We start from the raw sequence: 25669 nt of genomic DNA, 5'->3' as shown, positions 1-25669 counted from the left end.
GAAGCGAGTAAGCATTCCAACGGTTCCAAGGCCGTAAAGTCTATGTTTTGTTTTTTTTGTTGTTGTTTTTTTTTTGTTTTTTTTTTAATGGGTTTTTGCTAAATCGCCTGAAATAAGGTCTATGGTTAAAAAAGCCTCTACATTTTTTTTCACGTTTTGATCTATGACATAAAACACACCAGTTATAACCCGCTTGTGATTTTTTAAACCTTTATTGTGTCTTAAAAACGGCGGGTGCGAAATGGACTACTTCCTTGGCGGGGACTTTAGACGTCATCATGACAAAAAGGACATTTGCACAGCATTTCTCAGTGGAAAAAGTGGATAAGTATTCATACACAGCGCAGATCATAATCAGCGAGCATATTTTTTTAAATAAAGTTTGAGGAAGCTTGGTGGTGGTGACGTTGATCCGCAACCATGGTGTGCCTTAGTCCATTTAGCCTACTGTTAGCTTTTTATATCTGACCACTTTATTTAGGCTTCAAATGTATAAATGTTGTTTTAACTTGTAAAGATTATCTTGATAGACAAACATGTAAGTGTCATAGCCCATTGTTAAACACGGAGTTTATTTTCTGCGATTTTCCAAAAGTCTATGGGGAAAATGCATAGGCTTTCAATCGAGGGAACCCGTGCGCCGCTAACTTCCGGGTTGGCCTACAAAAACACGTCATCCCTTAGGTACTCTATTCCCTCGGTTTATTATCCATTATCACCATCTCCCTACACATTTGTGACTTATTTAAATGTTATGTAAATCCAAATTTCAAATTTACATCTAGAAATGTAATTTTTGGCTTTCATGAATGTGAAAAGAAAAATGATATTTATTTTATAAACCTTATTTTTCTGTTAGCCAAATATCACATTCATAAATTTAAATTTTCAAAGTGCAAACCTCTTTTTTTAAGATTTAAACATGAGATGAAAATGTATTTTGACTCTATTGAATTTTCTAAAAACCTGAAGGCTTTGAGAACAATGCTTAAAGACTTGGCACTTGATCTGGACTGAAAGACTGTTGGACTCTGGCGTATTGTTTTATTGTTATATGACAATGATGACAATTGTTGTTACTGTTTTTTTTTTTTCCTTTAAGCATTTAATAAAAAAAAAAATATATTAATAAATAAAAAAAATCACCCTCTCCCTACATGCTCCCGTACGGTCACGTGGTACAAAACAAGTCTCCTTATTGGTTAACATAATTAGTCAGCGCTGCAATGTTGTGCCCGGTTGTGCCTGATAGTTTAAAATCCCGTTTGCGGAAATAGAAGAGAGTGGGCGGACCGGGGAATGAATGTGGCTCTTCGTAACAAAACGAGGAAATATCACGAGCTGCCGAACACTGGTCGCTTTACACAACAAAGAATTTAGGTACGATTATAGAAGATTCACAAAATTGTTTTTACACTTGTATCATTAGTGTTTCTTTTAAGTAGGTTAAGTAACTCACGCAGCAACAAGTGGATTAAAGTGAGTCTGTGCAGATTCTTTCAGCTTTCAGTCAGTGCTAGTTTCCGTTTGACTTCTATCTTATCTTATCTATCTTATCTATCTTATCTTATCTATCTTATCTATCTTTTACTAAGACGTGTTTGTTATACCAAAGCATGTTCAGTAAGTGACTAGAACACGGGTGAACCAACATAATAGTGTGTATTGTGACTGAATGAAAGAGTACACAAAGCGCTTGTGATCGTTATTGTGCACTGCACATGTCAGGTTTTCCAGGTTTGTGAGAGCTTTATTTGAATATAAGCTGTAAAGTATTTTTTTTTTTTTTAGTTCTGTTTTTGTTTGTTATTGGTTATTATGGTTAATATTTTAAGTCAAGACTTTGTTTCCTGAGATGCAAATATGAATCCACCTGAGCATGTTTATAAATTTGTTTGCAGTAGTGATTGGTAAAGATTTTGCAGCGCTGAGAAAATTAACACATACTACGTGACCACTTCATTTGTGTCCGGCTTTAGTAGAGGACAGGATCATATTACACCTGTACAGTAAAGCTGAGAAACAGAATTAAAATATGTCTAATAATGTAGACCCAGCGTACCGACGAGCAGGCCGCTAAACTTCATCAAACAGCTTATTCCATTGCAATAATGTTTTGCTGAGTCAGCAGCCCTGATTACGTCACCCTTTTACTTTCACTTTTGATTTTTCTCCAGCTGAAGACAAGGGATATTCTGCTGTATAGACTACTTGCTGCCGCTATTCACCTAGGGTAAGCTGTGTTTAATTCGTGTGTGTATTCGTGTACATGTTTATATTACATTGGTCCAAATGGTCCCCACAAGGAGAGACCTGAGATCACCTACATTTTGGGGACCAGCCAGCAGTCCCCGTGGGGACATGGATTAATAAACATACTAAATTATGTTTTTTGTTTGTTTAAAAATGGCGAAAGTTTTCTGTGATGGGTAGGTTTAGGGGTAGGGTTAGGGGATAGAATATACAGGTTGTACAGTATAAAAACCATTACATTACACTATCCTTGTAGGGATAGTGAACCAGACGTGTGCAGCAGTGGCTGTGTGTGTGTGTGTGTGTGTGTGTGTGTGTGTGTGTGTGTGTGTGTGTGCGCGCGCGCGCGCGTGTCACCGCCTCCTACTAACTCATGAGAGTTTTTCAGAAAACCTGTGACTCTTGATCCATATTTTGTTGTTTATATATTGTTTTCATTCACCACTATAGTGTGGAGTATTGCTTGTATGACAGAAAATTAATATCTTATAATTGAGGAGGGTCCACTGAGATGCTAATAATTAGATGGTTCTTGAATCCATCACTACTCCTCAAAATAAATAGATATCAATCACAATTATTATCATAATTTCAATTAGTCACAGCCTCACCTGCTTTTGTGTCAGTTGTCCAGCTTTTCTTTTTAATTATTTTAATTTTTTAGCACACCACTAAAAAATCAACTTAATGAATACTGTTTTTTTTTTCTTTTCTTTTTTTTTCTTTTTTCCAAATAGAACTATCTTGTGAAAAATCCTGTTGATTTTTCATAGTGCAGATAACAAAATCATTATCAGCCTAAATGCAATTGTATTGTCTACATGAACTATTAGTGCTTGTGTGATTTATTTTTATTTATTTATTTATTTAAAGTATCACAGCTTTATATTGCCACGTTACTTGTGGATTTGTTAATGATCTATTTTCATAACTGATTTCTTGCTATTTATTTGGTAATTTTTATACTATCACAGCCTCTTGCATTGTCAGAAAAACAATTACATTCAAATGAAAAGAGTTTAAAAACATAACACAATGTGGATTTAGAATAACATGATGGCATTTTTGAGTAAACTACTCTTTTATAAACCTATTTATCAACAATCCAAATTTGGCAAAAATGGGTAGCAATGTGTAACTTTAAACTTCTTCTATATTTTGCAGTCCAGCTCCCCACAGTCCTTCTCACAGATTTAGTTATGGCGACATCTGCTGGAGACAGCAGCATTTTAGAGGAAGAACTAACATGTCCAGTGTGTCTGGAGCTTTACCGTGATCCCCACCTGCTGCCCTGCGGTCATAACTTCTGTCTGCCATGCCTGCGGAGACTCAAGAGCCGCTCCGATCACGGCCGCTTGCGATGTCCAGAGTGCCGACAAAGTCACCGCAGCTCCGCCAACTGGCAGAAGAACTTCAAGCTGGCCAACATTGCTGATGGTTTCCGCCGTCGTGGCCAATCAGAGCGCTCCGCCCAGAGCCGGAGCAACCCATCTCACAGACCTGCTGAGGTACGCTGTGATTACTGTCCAGGGGATGGCAGTGAAGATGGAAAAGGTCCCATGGCAGTTAAAACCTGCCTGAAGTGTGAAGTGTCCATGTGCCCAAAGCATGTTCAGCCTCATTTGGAGCTCCCGGCTTTCCGAGAGCACCCGCTGGTGGAGCCACTCAATGACATGAGGAAGAGGAAGTGTTTGGAACATGATGAGATGTTCCGGTACTACTGCATGGATGAGCGGTTGTTCCTCTGTAATGCCTGCACCATAGAGGGAACGCACAATGGACATTGCATCAAAACGCTGAAGAACACCATGAAAGATTTTAAGGTAGGTCTGACATTTCAAGGCCCATTCAGTCTTCTTACATCAGTTCACACAGAAGATGATATTTGGTATCAGTATTCCAAGGATTGGCAACCTAGGTCAATTCCATCCCTAAAGGCCCTGTTATTAAGGACCTGGTATTAAGCTGCATTTTTGTCGATCTGATCACAAGTGGACAATGTTAAATACAGGTTTAAAAAGGGTCTAAATAGTTTTGAGCTTGTCCACTTTCAACCACTTGCAGAACTAGTCAAATATGCGTTTTATCAGATTGCTTTCATAGTGTAGGCACTCATGTGGTCGAATGCACTCTAACAACCACACAAGGCAGTTAATACTACTTGCCTCCCAGTGACCTAGCCCTTATGCATTGTATGGGACGTGTATTAAGAGAATACATCAAAACAATATATTCCATCTTCATTATGTTGGGCCAAAACACATGGTTTATGATTAAATTTGCTCTTAATATTTTTATCCTTTTCATTATTGGTATCCTTTCCATTCACTTCTTTTCACCCTTCCTCGCAAGCAGAATAATATCTTCACTCTTTCAGTTGTATTTTCGCAGGAGACACATTTAAAACACATTAAGACCAGGTGAAACCAGGTGAGGCTCGGCTGAGCATGCTATTGTAATTACCTTAAATCCTCGTCTGAAATTGGACATGAAAGCTCTCTCAAGAAGTATTTACTACCGGGAAAGCAGATATAATTTTGATACCAAAATTGGGCATGCCATAAACCTTTAGACATGATGGAAGGGAAGAACGATTGTTGGTGTGACTGATATTCTTTAGTTTTTTTCCCACAACAGCTACATTGTCTTGTCTTGTCATTTAAGTATAGAGCATATTTACACTTATGAATAACCATTTGAAGCGTATTGTATGTTTTTACACAGCGTAAATAGTGCTGCGTTCACTCCATGTTGTAAGTACCGTAAGCCTGAGATGATAACGTGATATTCTATTCAGAGCTGTTAACATCATCAGACTGGGAATTATACCCTGCGTCCCAATGTCTATACTATTCATCCTAAATAGTATGAGATTACAAGTAGAGTGTTCCAAAGCATAATATGTTGAAGAGAATGCCAGAAGTCCCCGGATGGTCTATTTCCGGTAGATTTTCGCCGTGAATTCGTTCGCACTATGGGTGCTTCTCAAACAGAAGGCTGCATCCTACCGAGGCTGTATCCTCCTAGTTCAGTCCTTCAGAGGCTTGTTGGCTCGAATCCTCCTCAGCATTAAATGCTAGAATGAGACAGTCTAGTAAGTGCACATGGCTACGTCACACATGTTCCTGCCCGCACCGTCATGGCACGAAAATGCATATAAAACTTAATGTTGGAAAAATACTTTATTATAAATCTTTATGTAATCTGTCTTTCTATTAATGCAATCCAATGAATCACAGCTGTCTGCAGTCTCCCAGTGGTTTACATTATTTGCAGTTTAGTGTTAAAGGATTAGTTCACCTGTTTGAAAATAAAAAAAATGCAACTATCCATCATAAACATACTTAAGAAGAAAGCATAACTGACATCGAGTCAGCTACTCTTGTTTCATAAGTAGGCGTAGAATGTAGCGTAAGCATTTTGAACTATGAAAGGAGTTACACTTTCTTAAGTTGAATACAGAAGGTGGTCTGTTGGAAGCTAGTTATTTTACTTCAAAAGGTGTTAAATATGGATATTTTTCTTACACGCATGCATTGCTTCGCTTCAGAAAGCCTTTATTAACCCCCCGGAGGCATGTGGAATACGTTTATGATGGATGGATGCACTTTTTTGAGTTTCAAACAGGTGTTTTCTGTGCACTGCCATTATAAAGCTTAGGAGCATCAGGGTGATTATTAATATAACTCTTATTGTATTTGTCTGAAAGAAAGTCATTTACACATAGGATGGCTTGATGGTGAGTAAATTATGGGGTAATTTTCATTTTAAAGTGAACTAATCCTTAACGTGAGTAATTTACACCAAAACAAAAGATATTATGCATATATATGCATTCATGTCCGAAAACATTATTTTTGTCTTGCATTTCATAATAAATTCAGACAAGCTCAATACTGACTCATTTTCCGTGAGTTTTTCGTGAATTTGAATGTGTACAAAGGATTGTGGGTGATTTGAAGGTCGCGAAGGATGCATCCTTCAAATTCAGTTGAACAAAGGACATGAAATGAAGGCTGCATTTCAAAGATCCTTCCGACTGAGATGGTGTTGATTTGATGACGTAGCAGCCAAGAAATGCAGCCTTTGTAAGATACAGCCCTCCTTTTAAGAAGCACCCTATAAAGGCTAATATTGCCCATGACAGAGAGCAACCGTTAATACATATAATCAGTTAGCAGAAGCAGGGTTGACTACCACTGTAGTGTATGAAATGCAGTATACAAAATGTACAAAGTAAGGTTGTACACTATTTGGTGTGATTTCGGATGCAACAAGATTAAATTGAAGTGTTGGTGGACCTTCCAGGACAAGGTTGGAAACCACTATTCTATCACAACTGGAACACTATCTGGTATCCACTAGATTCGGTAATGCAAGTTTACTTGAATCAGAATCATTCACATGTCAGTAAATTCTGTCTTGTTCTCTCTTTCTCTGCTCACTGTTGTCTTCTAGGTTTATCTTGACATTCAGATGCACAAGACGAACAGAAAGATCCTAAAGGCAGAAAAAAATCGACTGGAACAAAAAGAGATTGAACGGCATAACAAGGTGAAGTTAGTAATCACAATGCCTTTGCTTCACGTCCCATATAATTTTGTTTTTAGTCTTAAAGAATTTATTAATTAATAGTTAGTTATTCTCTTGGCTTTTGCTGTACGTTGCTAAGTTAAACATGACTATTTTTGTATTAGCAAGCATTTTCTAAAATGTAAAAATGTTGTTTGAAATATTTGTTGTGTTCTAGGCCTACCGGGATGACACAGACCAACACCTAGATGCTTTCCGAGAGACTTCTATTGTACATCTGGATGCTTTTTTATCTTCGCTGCGTGAATGTGTCAGCACCTATGATAGTGAGCAGTGTTCTGGAATCCAGCAGAACCTTAGTCGAATAGCACAAGATCAAACTCGTCTACAAGAGGTTCACTCAGGCTTTGAGAGGCTTCTACACGAGAGTGACGCTTTCCAGTTCATTAAGGTACATTTTGCATACAGATACAATGAATTAAAATTCTTGAAAATGATCTGTAGGGGTGTAAAGGTCAATCATGCATGGTAAAATGCAACGGCTGTTTTTAAACATATTGGTTCGAATGCATATCCTACACTGTCATTTTCAAGCGTATGAGAGTTCATTAAGATGCGGTCTGAGCCTACTTCACCTTTCCACAAGGAGATGGCTTGTGAAGCGCCCATTTCCAGAACACGCCTATTTCATCACTGGACTGTAGTAGCAAGACTTAAATTCAAATCGGCAATGTGAAATGATTTTGTCTTATTATAACAGCGGAAACAACTTAAAATGCTCCGTCAAGGGTATGTTTACACGTCAACAATTTGCTAAAAACACAAAAGTTTTTCTTTTGCGATTTGTTCTGTACAGACGACAGCTTTGTCAAAATGATCCCTGTTTACATGGATCTGCAAAAACGATTAAAAATGCTGTATAATGCATGCCAGGCAAGTTGGCAAGGATACTTTATAAAGAGAAATTACGCACCTATAGACTGAACATGTAATGCACATACGCATGACATCACAAATTCATGTTTTTGTAGTTTACACGGAGACAACAACGGTATCGTTTTTAATAATGTGCAATCATTTGAAACCTGTTTTCAGGCCCCCAAAACGCTGTTGTTGTGCAAATATGAATGGCCAAAACGCATAAAAAGTTTTCCATTTTTAGTTAAAAGTGGTATTGTGTAAACGGCCCTTTAAAGAAAGATGAATCCAGTGGTCTTTTCTTTCTTGGCCAAGAATTTTCACTTAACGTTTTGCGGCGGGTTTATCTGAAAAGGTTGATAAAACAATGATAGTTGGATGTGATGTGGAAATAAAATTTTTAAAAAAATATATATTATGCAAATGGATCTACAGAAAACACTGAAACATTTTGTTCTGATTACAAAGACTACACAAAGTGGCTCATTTCTTCAAACCCCAAAAGATTTGATGCCACAAACTTTGGCAAACCAAGTAATTTTTTTTCCTCTCGAAAAAGCACACTTTGTAGCAACCTACACACTGGCTCTAATTTGACTGCTCAAATTCCAGGAGTCCTCAACCAGGAGTCCATGGAGATCCTGCAGGGGGTCTGGGGATAGGTATTCTCTTTAAAAGCATCTATATGCGCTCTCATTATTTGTATCATCTGCACCAGAGTCCTACATGGGTCCTGTTTGGTAAATCTGCCCCCATATTTAACAGAACAACTGTCGGGTTATCTGATAGCAGCACTAATCTAATTCTATACCCAAACCATTTGACATAAAGACCGCAACCTGATCCATGAACGCGCTTCTACACTCTTGCGAAAAAACCTGTTATAGCATAACCTGACTACTCTTTGTTGGTTATGAGACAATTTGCAAGTGTGCAGTTAGTGAACAAGCACTGAAAACACCTCTGATTGGCCATTGCATTCATGTGCTTGAACACACATATGCATTTCAAAGCCGTATCAATAATATCATTGGCTATTTGACTCAGTCTGGCAATGACTATTAATTCCTGACCTGTAACTGACCGCAAATGACAAGGTAATCATTTTCCACCCTTTTCTTCAAATATTAGCAGCCCAAGTGCAGGACTCCGATTTGCATAGTAGAATGTGAAGAAGAAAAAAAAAAATCTCCTTTTAAGTTACTCATGAGAGCTGAGCGTTCCTCGTTTGGCAGTTTGAACACAACCTACATTTGAATAAAGAGAAAATCCTCATTTTAGTGTTTCTCTTTGGATTTCTTTCAGGATTACAATTCATCTATGAAAAGGTAAGACAAACTTTTAATTCAGAGGTGCTTTCACACATTTGCAGAGAGGGGGATACTTTTTGTCCACAAGGTAATATATATTTTTAAACTGTGTGTGTGTGTGTGTGTGTGTGTGTGTGTGTCAGGTACCAGAAACAGTTAAGAAAACCTCTGTTTTTCCCTGACGAGCCCACGGTCGACACTGAGCCTCTGTATGAAACTATGGAAGGGAAGATGGGGGAGTTCATTGCTGAATTGCGTCAGCACACCAGCACACTCATCAGCACACTCTGTGAGTCTAAGACCCGCTTACAGCTGCTATTAACGTCAGTCTCAAGTGGTATGTGCTAAATACAGGGGCAAATGGGGTCCAAAACTTTTATTAACCAGTCACTTATAGATAGTATGAAATGAAAATTTTAAATGCATGTTATTGACCTTACTGCAAACTATTCTAGCATGCATTTGTTACATTTTTCAAAATGTTTTGACCTCATCATGTTTAATCAAAATGATTACCCTCCGGTGAAAACCACAGACTACTCCAATCATTTAGTCCGCTTAAACCCCACAGCGCCCACACCTCACAAGCCATTTAATCACTGATGTTTTGAACCAAATCACTGCCCTGCATTTTTTCTTTTGATAATATTATTACCCTTGGATGTACTTCACAATAAGGAAGAAAAGATCTTTTGCTACTTCCCTTGCATCACGACTTTAAGACTTTAAATGATTTTAAAAAGTGCCGTTCTTTCGCTGAACATGTGATCATTATGGGGCATATTATGAGGAGGTGAAATTTACCACCCTGTCACAAAAACGTGACGGGGTGGTATGTGACAGGGTGGTAAATTTCATCCCAAAATGTCTACAAATCTCCCATCTGGTCAAGTTTTTCACCTAGCATTATTTCAATCTGAAATATAATTTTCTTTGTATTAATAATGTAAAAAAAAAATAAGAAGAATAATAAGAATAAAAAACAGTTTCCCCTATCTATTTTGCGTGACGGGGTGGTAGGTTTGAGCTTGACGGGCCCTGCCTAACATGAAAAAGCAACAAACAAATAATGTTAAAAAAAAAATGTACATAGTTTCCTGCTTTTGTTTTTGGTGGCTATAAGGCTCAAATGATGTCACTTCGGCTTTGTGATGTCGTTTAAAGGAACAGTGCATTATTTATAGATAAAACAAGTTAGTGTGACGGGGTGGTAAGTCAAACTAAGGGACGCGCACAAATCATAAAATATTTACAAAAAAAAATGGTTTATTGTGAAATAAATATATCTTATGTAAACAGGGACATGTATAATCCTGAAAATAGTATATGTTTGAAAAAACATATATAACTTATTTGGTGATATTTTAGATGCTGTGTAATAATGAAAAATTATTAAAAATAGTATGCTAATCTTCAAAAAAAAGCATTTTATCATATATCATGTTAAAAAGAACACTTGAATTAATAACATTAAGCTTTGGAAACAGACTTTGGGACATTTTTTGTGCCTTATGCATCTGATCAAAAATTGCAGACCCAAATGGCACCCGTTTCGTAGAATGACTCGGATGCAAAGTTATATATTTAACTAAATTTAAATAAAATAAATATTAATTAGAATAAAATAAGAAATTTACAAGAGATTTTTTTTTTTTTTCAACTATTTGCTGAGGCAACATTTCTTATTTAGTTTAACTTGATGTACGAACCCTGTTATTTATTTAAATTTTAGTAGGGTGATTGATTAAAATGCTTGAGGTACTTGGATTTGACTTTTTGAAATTTAAGGCCTGGAAAACCTTGAAAATGGTTATATTCCTCAAAAAGGTGCTTGAAAAGTGGTTGAATTATTGGAAGACGATGTATATATGAAACCAGTGTTTAATTTTTTCAATAAACAAAAAATCTTCTAACGCAAAATTAACGCTGCAGGCCATCTGATATAGACCTTATGTAGCTTCGCCTCTTCTCAGCGCTGCGCTCCTTGTTGTCTGTCTTCCGGTTTGTATTTCCAGTATTTATGAATGAACCGCTGGTTTTAAAATGTTCCCGGTCGGGTCTATTGAGGTTTGTTGAGACATCTGTTTTAAACATTATTGTGCTCATGATAACTTTCATTAACTCAGCCATAAGTAAGTCCACTTCACCAGCTAATTACTCTTTGACAACGATGCCATAAGCTATGGTTTGTCCTGCATAGAGAATTGCGAGGCCGCCTCCGGCTCTCTGGGGTCGGGCGGGACAAGTCATAAAAAAAGATTAATCATTAATGTGTTGATTTTAATAAAGACATGGAACTCTCATTTCACCGTAAGACGCAACGAACGTCCGTCACTCGTTTACTTTCGTTTTCAACTGAACGTATTTCTCTTCAGGGAAAACCAATCAAGGAAAACATGTGCCTAGAGCACCTCCCAGTGGTCATATATAAATCACAAAGGAAAAACCCTACTTGAGATATTGCTTTATAACTCAACAACTAAAAATATACAATTAACTAACAGAAATTATTCTGATTGACTGAAGAGTGTTTTCCAACAATGATGTAATGGAACAGTGACAAATTAAGTTTGAAGGGAGTTAAGCTTGTGTTTAGGCTTTGTGTTTAGGAAATGTAATTTATTCAAATAACTGTTATTTTAACTAAATATTAATTTATAAGCAGCCTACTTTGATTAACATGATGATATGGTAACATATGATATAATAATATCATAACATTATGATATTATTATTATTATTATTATTATTATATCCTGTTAATAACTTAATTAAACCTCCTGTTTAAAAATAGGAAGATAAACATGCTATAGCTGAAAATTAAAATCATTTATTTTAAAAATGGGGAAATTAGTGGGAATATGTTAATGCAGAAAACCTTGAAAACCAAAAAAGTCCTTGAATTTCATTTTACAGTATCTGTACAAACCCTGAAATAACCTGAAGAAAAACCATATAGGCATATTTAAAAATACTAATAAAAATGACAAATACAGTTACAACAAAATGACTAAAATTAAAACATAAAATATAAAAAAAAAAAACGCATTCAAAATATGAATAAAAACCATATTAGTATCGTTTTTTTTCTTCAGTGAAAACATCCAGTCTTGAGCCTTATGAATGTCTTGTTCTTTATCTTTTTCTTGTTTTGTCTTTTTAAGGTGAATTTGAAGGGGGAGATGGTGAGGAGGAGGTGGTGGATGATGATGATGATGATGAAGAAAGTTTTGATGATGACGATGATGATGATGAAAATGAAAGTGACGCAGAGGGTGAGGAGGAGATGAGGAGTGAGGAGGAAGAGGAGCAGCACCTCACTGAGTCTGGAGATGAAGAATATACCCCAGAGGAGGAAGAAGATGATGAAGAGGACTAGAAGAAGGGCTGGATGAAGTCTGCACTTGAGTTCCCAGACCAGAAGTCTTCATATGAGGGTGATTCGGTGTGGCAAATGAGCCACCATTTCACTTGATCTTGCATATAAAATTTATAATGCAGTGGACTGGCATTTGAAGAGTGTGTGCACAAGTAATGAGAGTCAGTATTCGTTCCTGTAATACGATGTTTTGGTGAAATTTTTTGCTGTTATTCAAACCAAATATACGTTTTTTTTTTCAAGAGATATTTAAATTACACAATATTATCGACAGGAAGTGACAAGGCGAGGTTTATATATTTATGAGAATGGGTTGTGTATTGAACCTGACATACTTACTATGTGAATGAAAACTACTTACGGTGATGTTGATAGTATGTTTATGACAGTATTTATTTGTCTGAGGGGGGAAAACTAGATTCCAGTCTGATATGTTTCAATGCTCAGGGTAACGCATGTTAACATGGATGTCAATTTGGGATGGGCTTAATTTTGCACCTATTTTCCAGTGATTTTGTAAGAAGAGGTGATGTGTTGAAAAAAAATGTATAATAAAATATAGTTTCTTAATTTAAAAATAAACTCCTTTGTGAACACTGAACAAACTTTTTAGTTGTTTGTTTTGTAGTAAACTACCAGTTAACAGTTCGGAGACACTTGATCTTGACATGATCTTTAAAAATTCTTAAAGTTTTATGCCTGAATATTTGAAATTAGTTTTATAGTCAAGTTGTTCCTACCTTTAACAGCAGGGTACTGATAGTTCTCATGCATACTGAATGGTTGAACACCTGAAATATATTCGGGCTGTCAAGTGATTAAATCATTTAAATTAATTACATGGTGATTAATTAGTGTAATTTTTTGGGTGAACTATACCATTTATGTATTTTTTTTTTTTTTTTTATGGAAATATGAAATTATTTTTGATGAAATTATACTCTAAATAAGAAAATAAAACTGCCAGTAGGTGGTGGCAAATGTCTTAAAGATCCTCCTTCCCCACAATCTCTATTTGAAGCATAACATTAGTTTCAAAGGTCATTTACTCATTTCTTCAGTTCTTTCCATTTTACACTGGGGTTATTTACCCCACATTAATGTGTTTATTGGATCTGCACTATTCCCTTCAAAACAAACAAACCAGCGTGCCTTTATTTGTTGCTTAGTGACAGTTGTGTTGGAAGTAAGCCAGAAATGCGCAGATGATGGATAATCATAGAATAATTGGAAAAGACAACAGTTTCTTCAAGTAATAAATAAATAAACATTTATTGACTATTAGGCTGGGCACTGACACAAATTTCACAATTGGATTCGATTTCAATTTGATTAGTAGGCTACATGGCAAATTTCCTCAAAGAAAAAAAAAACACGAAGGTCTTCACCAAGTACACCAGCTCCAAAAGTGTTAATTGTAACTCTCTCAGCTACTCAAAGGCTCTTTTTAGAGCCACCCATCTTCTCGGTATAAGAGCACTTTGTAGTTTGTATAAATTGCTGTAAACTCTTGAAATTTGAAAAAAGTTGAGATATATGTTGATGCAATGAGGAGATCCAAGGTATATATAATAAAATATAATCGGAGAATAAATGATACGATTTTCAAGGATAAAAATGTAAATGGAATAATGGAAAATTATAACACATAACAGTTATAAATAAAAATCCAAAAGTATTATCCAAAAATTTTAGTCAGTCATAATCAAAAGTTTAGTAAACAAAAATCTAATTAAAATGTTAGCCAAAAATCAAGTCTGAGTACAAGTCTGAGTAAAATGCTCTTGAAAGGAAAGGAAAGATAGACAAGATCTCATTGGTTCAAAATGCAAAGAGCAAAAATTAAGTCACGACTGAGAGGATGTCAGGTCCAGACTGAACATACAAGAAACTTGGCCCTCTTATATATGATAAAACCTAAACACATCAGCAAGTTCCTCTTTTGTGCATGTAATAAAAACAAGTAAACCACAAGAGTTATTAAAGCAAATCAAAAATAATATAATTGTATGCGTTTTTTTTTTTTTTTTTTTTTTTTTTTTTTCGAAGGCTGCAACACCTTCAGTCAAATGCAATTATTATTTTTTTTTTAGTTCTTGAGTTGTCAGATTTTCAAGATGCTCAAGGATGATCTCATGTACAGGTCTCTTACCTACAGCTAAAGACAAAACAGGCAGTGAAGTTTAAATCAGGGTTATAAGCAGGGGCGTAGTTTGTGGGGGGTGTGGGGGGGATGTAACCCCCCCAATATTCAAAACCATCAGTTACAACCCCCCCAATACAATACAGCCATACCAACGTTCAACCCCCCCAAAGTTGAAACCAAGTCTACACCCTTGGTTATAAGCTTTAACAATGGAGCTCTTAGCTGTGACATTTATTGGCAAAAGCAATCAGTTATGCCAAGTTACAGTAAAAAAAAAAAAAAAATCCTGTTCACATTAGTGTAGTAGAAATTAAATTACATAATATTATATTATAATGCATTAGCAGCTATTTAGTGGTCATTGGATAAATGTTCATAATTTGTCACTTACTCATTGATGAGGTTGACTGGTGGGAGTCAGCTGAAACAAGACCAAAAATATCTGAATTATTTAAACTAAATTAAATAGATTCTGTCTGCAGCACGATAAAGCACATGTTTGTATTTTATTTATAGCATGGATCTGTGTGATTCATGAAATTGTACTGTCACTTACAGACTGAACTATTCATGTTGAATTCATCTGAAAGAACACAGACATTAAGAAAGTGTTTCTCTTTGCATATCAGGGGCCATATTCACAAAACATCTTAAGGCTAAAAGTAGCTCCTAAATCACAGATATGCAAAAATAATGGGCGTGTCAGTCCTAATTGTAGGAGTCCTAAAGTTTTGCTCTAATAGTATTTCACAAAGCATTTTAGCACTAAAACTAGCTCCTAAATCTGTGAAACGTTAGGAATAGTCAAGAGGACTCCTAAATCACAAAGACCAAATCACAAACAGACCTAATCCACCTAAAGACACTGTACGCCATTGAGGCAATAGCAATAGAGCCGTGGGTGCTCAACTTTTTCTTCATAAATGCAATACATTTTGATTTATAGATTTGAATCTATGATGACACGCCAAAAATAAATTTTTAACAAATAAATAAATATTGTCTGATTACCTGTGGCAGTGGTTTTCATGAGTTCATATTTACAAATGATTGAAAAGAGTAAAAATAATAATAATAATAAGCGTGGTGTGCTGTCCAAGGGGATTGAGGGCTCCGAGCTTGGAATTTAGCCCAAACCCAGAGTTTTCTCATCCTTACATGACTGTTAAAGTTAACTTACATTTTCGTAAACCTTAATCTGTGCTCTAAAAACTGACATATTGCATGACTTTGTGTCATACAAGGTCATTGTAAAATCTAGAGAAATGTTCGAGGTGGTCAGCGGGGTACAGTTGAGACACAATGTATCAAATGTACCTGCACTATAGAATCCTATTGCAGCACATGTAGTTTAGTTGCACGATTTAAGATCACAAATTAATAGATTTCATCTGTTTTTGTTATTGCTGTTTGCAATTGTTCAATGTTTTTTGCTGTTACTCAACTTGTCAACTGTTAATATTAAAATTATGAACTGAAATTAAATATTGTATCGCTGTTTGCCATTACTGTACAATGTCTTACAAATGGACTACTTTTAACTAAACAAAATAATCAAATAAAATGCTAAATGGAAATAAAAACTGTTGAATTCTCATTTTTAAAGGTATTTTACATTTGCAGTGAATTGGTTAGGCAGCTTTACAGCATTCCGAATGGGTGTCTAAACTGTACTAGGGTACTGTTCCAACTGTACCCGACATAGGTACAGTTGGAACAAAAAAGCTTCTTGTGTTTATGAGCTAATTGTAAAAAAATATGACCTGCTTATGGATGTTAATAATTAATAATATTTTAGTAGACAAGTAAAGGAAATGTCATATGAAAAATCACTTCTTTTCACTTCTTTTCAGTCCCTAGTTTTGGTGTGGTAACAGTGAAAGCAAAAAGTGTAGGCTACCAACTGTACCTGGTCTACCCTACTCCGTCCCTGTTTGGTTAGACTAACCAAAAAAAAAAAAAAAAAAAAAAAAACCTGTTTAGTCCGTTTCTGTCCACATGAGGGCGGTATGAAACAAGAATCTCTGACATGCTGCAAATGTGGACCAACCGTGCGTCTCAATCAGCTCCTAAGTCATGAATCAGCACTGGTAAGGACACATATAACGTTCTCTTTGTACAACGTCACTACTGGTATTTAACAGCAGAACTGATATTTTTCTGGCATTTTTTTAATGTAAAAGTACATTACGATAAATACTTGGATTGTTAACCAAGGCCTTGCAACATTTCAGCCATAATTTAATTATAAATGTTAGCTAGATTATGTTCAGTACCTACCTGTTTTGTGATGTATGTTTATCCATGTAATTGTAATTACATGTTGTCAGATCTGGTTCTGTGTTTTGTGCTCTGTAGGACTTTTATGTTGAAGTTCTCTGTGCCTAGTTTCTGTGTTCTTTACTGTGTCTTGTTTCCTGTGGCCAGATTGTAGTTGTAGTTTTTTCAGTTTTCATTAGTCTGCTCCAGCTTTCTCAGTTTTCCTTGTTTAGCTCGTTAACCTGTCTGCAAGCTCTTGTTTTCTGTGGTTCTCTGTTGGTCATTGTTTGATGTCATGCAGGTGTCTGTGGTTCCCGTGTTTTCTTTGTTTTTTCTCAGTGTTATTTTGTTCCTGATTTATGTTATAATTGTTTATTTTCATGAAATTTTCACTGCATTTGGATCTTCCTCTGCCTGTCGTCTTTGATTCCTCCATTCCGTGACACGTGTCATTCCTAGGATTCGGAAATATTTCAACTTGGAATTTTCTTTAAAGTACATATAATTCATTTTCTAAATACAGCACATTGTTAGGCACATATCAAACCTCCAACAAATCATATTTTCCCACCTCAGACATTAAAGACCTTTTTTTTTTCCTTCTCCAGGTTTAAACACCTTTTATTCTTAAAGCTGCAGTCCGTAACTTTTTTTGGTTAAAAATTATCTAAAATCAACCTTGAGCAAGTACATAACCAGCCAGTGTTCAAAACTATCTAATTATCTTAGCTTGATTCACAACGGTAAGCCTGTAAGAATGTTTCATAATAAGAGTGACATGATGGATTTCCGCAGGAAATTCAAGCATGCAGCAGTTCGTCTGTGCGTCATTATGTCACGGCCGTAAACAGAAAGGAAGGAGTCCCGTCCAGGCTAGTCAGTTTTATCACGTGAGGACGCTGCTTTTAGCGGATCATTTATATCCTTTTCTCACAGCAGTTGCAATAATTAAACTTATCATTTTGATGGTGGATTGTAATCCAGAAAGGTCCAAATGACAATCATCAGTGACAACTGGAGATTCACCCGTAGCCAAAAAGCTAAAGACTTTGGACTGTGGAGTGGCTACAGAAATTGAAATCTACAGGTAACGCTAATACACACTAAATACACAAAGTCAAGCAATGCTGATGTTGTTAACATTAACAATTTGAGAACAATATAACAGTAATAATAATTTGCACGGTTTGGCATGATCCGAGCTAAGCAATCGTTAGATTTAATCATCATTGGCTGCGCAATTTATTGTAGGCCTAATGCTTTTTTCCTCAGTTGGCCTGAACAAAAGTGGCAGAAATGTTACTTACTTGTTCCAATGATATTTTCTAGTGAAAATTCTTATATTGGTCATACTTTCAAGACGTAGGATCTGTGATTCTGAAATACAGTATCCACACCGGTGCGGTGACTGACAGCAAGCATTAGATTCATCCGTGCTGACGAGCTGTGCCGATGCACAACGCACATACAGATAACTATTCCGCATATGACTGCAATTGCAGGTTTCAAACAGAGATGGCGACAAAGAGGACAAAATCGCGGACTGCAGCTTTAACCTCGTAACGGTCAAAATGGAACTGGTTTGAAAAGGATCTTACACAAGGTTTGCTATAAAACAAATATCTACCTACTGCTCATGTGTCCCTCATGACACTTTAAAGGCAGGAACATACCAAGCCGAAGGTCGGCCGTCTGGCAGTTTTTGTTCGTCGGCCAACTACATTTTCTCAGTGTGTTCTGTACCATCGGCTGAAGTTGGTCCTCGTCTGCTTTTTTCAGCCGATTCGTCAGAGCTTGTCGGCCCGTCAGGCCATCTGATCATTCTTATTGGCTGTTCAGCTACTGCCACCTGCTGGTTCAGAAAGGCATTTCATCTCACGCAGGCGCAGAACTGACGTGCTACTTGTTCGTCGCTACTAGTTTGTTGGCGTCAGCTTGGTGTGTTCCGGCCTTTAGAACGACAAATGTAACAGACATTGCCTCAAGTTTTACATATATATATATATATTAGGGCTGTCAATAGATTGATTTTTTTAATCGTGATTAATTGCGCACCCTTAATCGCGATTAATCGTGATTAATCACACACTTATTGTGAAATTAAGCATACACCATTTATCTTGTTTAACACGTCCATTTTGCCATCATCAACTGTGGCGAGGGGGGCGTGGTTTAGCGGGGTCTGCAGCAGGAGGGAGTGTCTGGGGATGTGCGGTGATTGAACGGGTTGAATGTAAATCACGAACACCTGTTTCTCGTTCCAGTAATTGGCGTGGAGACAGGATAAAACGCCAGGAGAAGCAGGAGCGTGGGAGAGAGAGAGGGACTGCTGACAGTCAGACTGAGTGAGCTGTGCTCGTGTCGTGGAGTGAAGCCCGTCCTTGGATGTGGAATTATTGAGTGTGCGTTGCACCGTCTTTTTGTTTATGTGTTTGATATTTTTCTCTGGTGAGAATAAAGACTGTCAGCAGCCCAAAGCCGATCCCTGTCCTCTTCCTTCCCATTACACAAAGAACCTTCATTACACTGGTGCCGAAACCCGGGAAGGAAGACGGAAGCCGCCGCCATGCAGGCAACCTCCGCCGCTGGGACGCCGTTTGCGGACATCATCGCATCCCTCGCGGCCCTCCATCAAGAGCAACATCGGGCCCTGCTAGATCTCCGCCAGGATCAGGAGCGCCGCTTCGAGGCGATTGTCCAGGGCCAGCAGGAGGACCGCGAGAGGTTCCGGAGCTGGATAGACCGGGAGGTTCCCGCGGAGACCAGCGCGGCAGCTGCTGGCCCCTTCCCGCTGCCACTGCAGAAGATGGGCCCGCAAGATGACCCGGAGGCCTTCCTGGACCTTTTTGAAAAGTCTGCCGAGGTGTCAGGTTGGCCCCGGGACCAGTGGCCCATGCGGCTCGTCCCGCTGCTCTCGGGCGAGTCGCAGGTGGCAGCGCAGCAGCTGCCCATCCAGAACCTCCTGGTCTTCAACGACCTCAAGAGGGCCATCCTGCAGCGGGTCGGCCGCTCCCCCGAGCAGCACCGTCAGCGCTTCCGGTCTCTGGAGCTGGGGGAGGCGGGCCGGCCCTTCGTGTTGGCCCAACAGCTCCGGGACTCGTGCCGCAAATGGCTGATGGCCGACGGAGGCGACGTGGAGCAAATGATCGATCGCGTGGTGCTGGAACAGTTCACCACTCGGCTCCCAAAGAAGACCGCCGAGTGGGTCCAGTGCCACCGGCCCACGTCGCTGGATTCGGCCATCCAATTGGCGGAGGACCACTTGGTGGCGTGCCCAGGGGTCGGCGAACCCCTGCCATCTGTCTCTCTCTCTCCCTCTCTTCTTCCCCTCTCTCTCTCTAAACCTGTCCCTCTACCTAGGTCCCGTCCGCCCGGCCCGCCTCGTGTTCCGCCCCGGGGGCGGGGTGGAACGGATTCTCGGCAGTTCGTGGCGCCAAGAGCCCCGCCCAGGGGGGCGGGACTGGCCACCGCCGGGCTGGACCCCGCGCCTGCTTCTCCCCTCTCTCCACGCCAATCATTCGGCCCGTTCTCCGCCACTGGAGCGGCGGGCAGGTCTGGGCCGGCCTGTTGGCGTTGCGGGGACCCGGATCACTTCATAGACCGGTGTCCAGTGATGGAGGTGGGGACATTGATCCGGGTCCCGGACGACCTGCAGGTCGCCCCCGGTCAGGCTGGTCAGTACCAGATACCAGTGAGTATCAAGGGGGGTACATATCAGGCTTTGGTGGACTCGGGTTGTAACCAAACCTCCGTGCATCAAAGCCTGATTTCATCCGGGGCATTGGATACAGGCCGCGTGGTTAAGGTACGGTGTGTGCACGGGGATATCGCGAGTTATCCGTTGGTGTCAGTCGGGATTCTATTTAGGGGTCAAAAGCATAGTGTGGAGGTGGCAGTTAATCCGCACCTCCGGCACCCGATAATTTTGGGGACGAATTGGCCCGCATTTAATAAATTATTGGGACATTTATGCTCGGGTGCCTCTTGGAGTAAATGTACGCGGGGAAAGGAAGTGCGAGTGCAGGCGGGGGAGACTGACCGGGGACCAGTGGTGACTGCCTCAGGGGAACCGAGCGGGATCGGGAGACTGATTCTCTCGGACCGTGATGATTTTCCCCTGGAGCAGTCTCACGATGAGACGCTGAAAAATGCGTTTGAGAGGGTCAGCACAATTGACGGTCAGCCTCTCCGGCCTGGACGACCACTAACTTATCCCTATTTTGCGATTATTAAAGATAGGTTGTATCGAGTGACCCAAGACACTCAATCAAAAGAAGATACAACCCAGTTGTTAGTACCAAAGAGCCGCAGGGAAATGCTTTTCCATGCGGCTCACTCTAACCCAATGGCTGGACACTTAGGACAAACAGCGACACTAAATCGCCTCATGACCCGATTCTTTTGGCCGGGCATTCACGAGAACGTGCGCAGGTGGTGCGCGTCTTGTCGTGAATGTCAGCTGGTAAATCCTCCGGCCACTCCAAAGGCGCCTTTGCGCCCCCTTCCATTAATGCAGGTCCCCTTCGAACGAATTGGCATGGACCTCATCGGGCCATTAGAGCGATCAGCGAGAGGGCATCGTTTTGCATTAGTCATTGTGGATTATGCAACACGATATCCAGAAGCAGTGGCTCTCCGCAACATTTCCGCTAAGAGTGTTGCGGACGCCCTCTTCAGTTTAATCTCCCGAGTGGGGATTCCGAAAGAAATCCTCACTGATCAAGGCACGGCGTTTATGTCACGTACGCTACGCGAACTGTACGAATTGTTGGGCATTAAATCGATTCGAACCAGCGTCTTTCACCCACAAACGGACGGGCTGGTCGAACGTTTTAATCGCACGCTTAAATCCATGATTCGTAAGTTCGTTCAAGAAGACGCCAAAAATTGGGATAAATGGTTGGAACCCCTGTTGTTCGCTGTGCGAGAGGTCCCGCAAGCCTCCACGGGGTTTTCCCCCTTCGAGCTTCTCTTTGGGCGCCACCCCCGCGGGGTGTTGGATGTCCTAAGAGAGTCTTGGGAGGACGGACCATCTCAATCGAAAAATGAAATTCAGTATGTGCTGGACTTGAGAACAAAACTCCACACTTTGGGGCGGCTATCTATGGAGAATTTGTTACAAGCCCAGGACAGACAGTGCCGGTTGTATAACAGGGGAACTAATCTGCGTAAATTTGCACCGGGAGAGAAAGTGCTCGTATTACTCCCCACGTCAAGCTCAAAATTACTGGCGAAGTGGCAAGGACCATTTGAGGTCACACGGCGAGTTGGTGATCTCGATTATGAAGTAATACGGTCCGACAGGAGAGGGGCACGTCAAATTTATCACCTCAACCTCCTGAAAAAGTGGAGTGAGGCGGAGTCAGTGATGCTGGCGACGGTGATTAGCGGAGAGGATGATCTCGGGCCAGAGGCGAATGTAAAAAAACAATCCCTCGCTCTGGCCCCGGGGGGAGATCACCTTTCGCCCTCACAGCTCACTGATGTTTCCAAATTGCAGGCTGAGTTTGCCGACGTGTTCTCTCCCCTACCGGGCCGTACTGACCTCATTCAGCACCACATCGAGACAGAGCCGGGCGTGGTGATTCGCAGCCGGCCGTATAGGTTACCTGAACACAAAAAAAAAGTGGTTCAGGCAGAATAGAGGCAATGCTTGAAATGGGGGTAATAGAGGAATCCAGCAGTAACTGGGCGAGCCCGATAGTTTTGGTCCCCAAAACAGACGGCTCAGTGCGGTTCTGTGTGGATTATCGCAAGGTGAATGCAGTGTCGAAATTCGACGCGTATCCAATGCCGCGTGTGGACGAATTGCTTGACCGGCTCGGTACAGCTCGCTTTTATTCGACACTGGACTTAACAAAAGGGTATTGGCAGATCCCCTTGTCTCCATTATCCAAAGAAAAGACCGCTTTCACGACGCCGTTTGGATTACACCAATTCGTGACCCTTCCGTTCGGGCTGTTCGGGGCACCGGCTACCTTTCAGCGACTCATGGACAAGATCTTACGGCCCCATGCTGCGTATGCGGCTGCCTATCTGGATGATATTATTATTTTTAGTAATGATTGGCAGCGGCATATGCAGCATTTGAGGGCTGTCCTGAGATCGCTGAGAGGGGCTAGGCTCACGGCCAACCCGAAGAAGTGCGCAATTGGGCGCGTGGAAGTAAGGTATCTGGGCTTCCACTTGGGATATGGACAGGTGCGTCCCCAAATTGATAAGACAGCAGCGGTTGCAACCTGTCCGCGTCCCAAGACCAAAAAGGAGGTAAGACAGTTCCTCGGGCTGGCGGGATATTACAGAAGGTTTGTTCCTAATTATTCGGACCTCACCAGCCCGTTGACTGATCTGACTAAAAAGGATGCACCAGATACGGTCCAGTGGACGGAGCTGTGCCAGCAGGCCTTCACCCAGGTGAAGGCTGCTTTATGTGGCGGGCCGTTACTTCATTCCCCTGATTTCTCTCTCCCCTTTTTGTTGCAGACAGACGCGTCGGACAGAGGGCTGGGTGCGGTCCTGTCCCAGGAGATAGAGGGTGAGGAGCGGCCGGTGCTGTACATTAGCCGCAAGCTCTCTAAGAGAGAGGCTAAGTACAGCACCGTGGAGAAAGAGTGTTTAGCCATCAGGTGGGCCGTCCTCACCCTCCGCTATTATCTCCTGGGGCGGGAATTCACCCTCTGTTCGGACCATGCCCCTCTGCAGTGGCTCCACCGCATGAAGGACACCAACGCGCGGATCACTCGTTGGTATCTTGCTTTACAGCCTTTTAAATTCAAAGTGATCCACAGGCCGGGTGTTCAGATGGCTGTGGCCGACTTCCTCTCCAGAAATGGGGGGGGGGGGGGCTGCAGGCCGGACGGCTCCCCGGCCTGAGTCGGGCGGTGGGGGTATGTGGCGAGGGGGGCGTGGTTTAGCGGGGTCTGCAGCAGGAGGGAGTGTCTGGGGATGTGCGGTGATTGAACGGGTTGAATGTAAATCACGAACACCTGTTTCTCGTTCCAGTAATTGGCGTGGAGACAGGATAAAACGCCAGGAGAAGCAGGAGCGTGGGAGAGAGAGAGGGACTGCTGACAGTCAGACTGAGTGAGCTGTGCTCGTGTCGTGGAGTGAAGCCCGTCCTTGGATGTGGAATTATTGAGTGTGCGTTGCACCGTCTTTTTGTTTATGTGTTTGATATTTTTCTCTGGTGAGAATAAAGACTGTCAGCAGCCCAAAGCCGATCCCTGTCCTCTTCCTTCCCATTACACAAAGAACCTTCATTACATCAACTTTCTCCCATCTCCCAACTGCATCTCTGGAGCTCAGCCACAGTGATCCTTGGGTTGCCATCATTGCCTATATCCAACAAAGTAAACCATCCGACTGAAGTGTGATTTTCACAAAACTGTGCATCGAGAGCACGCTCTTGATGTGTTTGCCCATGATTTGTTTGCCCATCAATATAACAGACTCACGTGTGCTTCTGTGCGTCACCGCAATCGTCTTTACTTTGATTGCAATCCTCATCCATCAAAACCTACATAGCAAGAAGCTTGTTAGCTTTATCCAGCCGAGAAACATAGTTTTCATATCATCTGGCCATACAGCGGTAGGATGTTTTGACGTTCCGTTCAGACAGGAACAGTGCGATGCGGGAGGGCTCGCACTGTTCAATCACAGGATATGACAGAGAGTTTGTGTTTAAAAGCGAAACATACACTGGAATGAATAATTCTCTCTGCCATCTCTGATATATCAGCATGGACTTTAAGATCATCTACTGTGTGACGTAAATTACATTATGTAAATCACATGCTTCCAATTAATCATGATTAATCACACACTTATCGTGAAATTAAGCATACACCATTTAAAAAACACAGAATTGTTGACATTTTTGCAGATTTATTAAAAAAGAAAAACTGAAATATCACATGGTCCTAAGTATTCAGACCCTTTGCTGCGACACTCATATATTTAACTCAGGTGCTGTCCATTTCTTCTGATCATCCTTGAGATGGTTCTACACCTTCATTTGAGTCCAGCTGTGTTTGATTATACTGATTGGACTTGATTAGGAAAGCCACACACCTGTCTATATAAGACCTTACAGCTCACAGTGCATGTCAGAGCAAATGAGAATCATGAGGTCAAAAGAACTGCCTGAAGAGCTCAGAGACAGAATTGTGGCACGGCACAGATCTGGCCAAGGTTACAAAAAAATTTCTGCTGCACTTAAAGTTCCTAAGAGCACAGTGGCCTCCATAATCTTTAAATGGAAGACATTTGGGACGACCAGAACCCTTCCTAGAGCTGGCCGTCCGGCCAAACTGAGCTATCGGGGGAGAAGAGCCTTGGTGAGAGAGGTAAAGAAGAACCCAAAGATCACTGTGGTTGAGCTCCAGTGATGCAGTCGGGAGATGGGAGAAAGTTGTAGAAAGTCAACCATCACTGGAGCCCTCCATTAGTCGAGGCTTTATGGCAGAGTGGCCCGACGAAAGCCTCTCCTCAGTGCAAGACACATGAAAGCCCGCATGGAGGACTCCAAGATGGTGAGAAATGAGATTCTCTGGTCTGATGAGACCAAGATAGAACTTTTTGGCCTTAATTCTAAGCGGTATGTGTGGAGAAAACCAGGCACTGCCCATCACCTGTCCAATACAGTCCCAACAGTGAAGCATGGTGGTGGAAGCATCATGCTGTGGGGGTGTTTTTCAGTTGCAGGGACAGGACGACTGGTTGCAATCGAGGGAAAGATGAATGCGGCCAAGTACAGGGATATCCTGGATGAAAACCTTCTCCAGAGTGCTCAGGACCCTTAGACTGGGCCGAAGGTTTACCTTCCAACAAGACAATGACCCTAAGCACACAGCTAAAATAACGAATGAGTGG

General features: G+C 40.7%; 2 protein-coding genes across 5 annotated transcripts; both read left to right on the top strand.

Moving 5' to 3' along the window:
- Positions 1-1225: 1225 nt before the first annotated feature.
- On the top strand, positions 1226-12994 carry zgc:92594 (uncharacterized protein LOC436996 homolog). 4 transcript variants are annotated; one of them, XM_048185348.1, is made up of 8 exons: positions 1227-1380; positions 2178-2233; positions 3418-4076; positions 6712-6807; positions 7004-7237; positions 9010-9032; positions 9158-9303; positions 12179-12994. In XM_048185348.1, exons 3-8 carry the CDS (start codon positions 3453-3455, stop codon positions 12391-12393), a joined length of 1338 nt encoding a protein of 445 aa, XP_048041305.1. In that variant the 5' UTR covers positions 1227-1380; positions 2178-2233; positions 3418-3452; the 3' UTR covers positions 12394-12994. The 4 variants fall into 4 exon arrangements, with proteins under 4 accessions (XP_048041309.1, XP_048041305.1, XP_048041308.1 ...); XM_048185349.1 differs by having other exon boundaries at positions 1272-1479; XM_048185351.1 differs by lacking the exon at positions 2178-2233 and having other exon boundaries at positions 1253-1380.
- Positions 12995-18944: 5950 nt separating this feature from the next.
- Positions 18945-24013, top strand: LOC125265237 (neurotrophin receptor-interacting factor 1-like). Its single transcript, XM_048185347.1, has 2 exons — positions 18945-20489; positions 23801-24013. Exons 1-2 carry the CDS (start codon positions 19365-19367, stop codon positions 23801-23803), a joined length of 1128 nt encoding a protein of 375 aa, XP_048041304.1. The 5' UTR covers positions 18945-19364; the 3' UTR covers positions 23804-24013.
- The last annotated feature ends 1656 nt before the right edge of the window (positions 24014-25669 follow it).

This window comes from Megalobrama amblycephala, linkage group LG3, assembly GCF_018812025.1.
Source record: "Megalobrama amblycephala isolate DHTTF-2021 linkage group LG3, ASM1881202v1, whole genome shotgun sequence".
NCBI lineage: Eukaryota > Metazoa > Chordata > Actinopteri > Cypriniformes > Xenocyprididae > Megalobrama > Megalobrama amblycephala.
The sequence above is the reverse complement of the archived record's forward strand: the minus strand, read 5'-3'. Positions and strand labels throughout refer to the sequence as shown.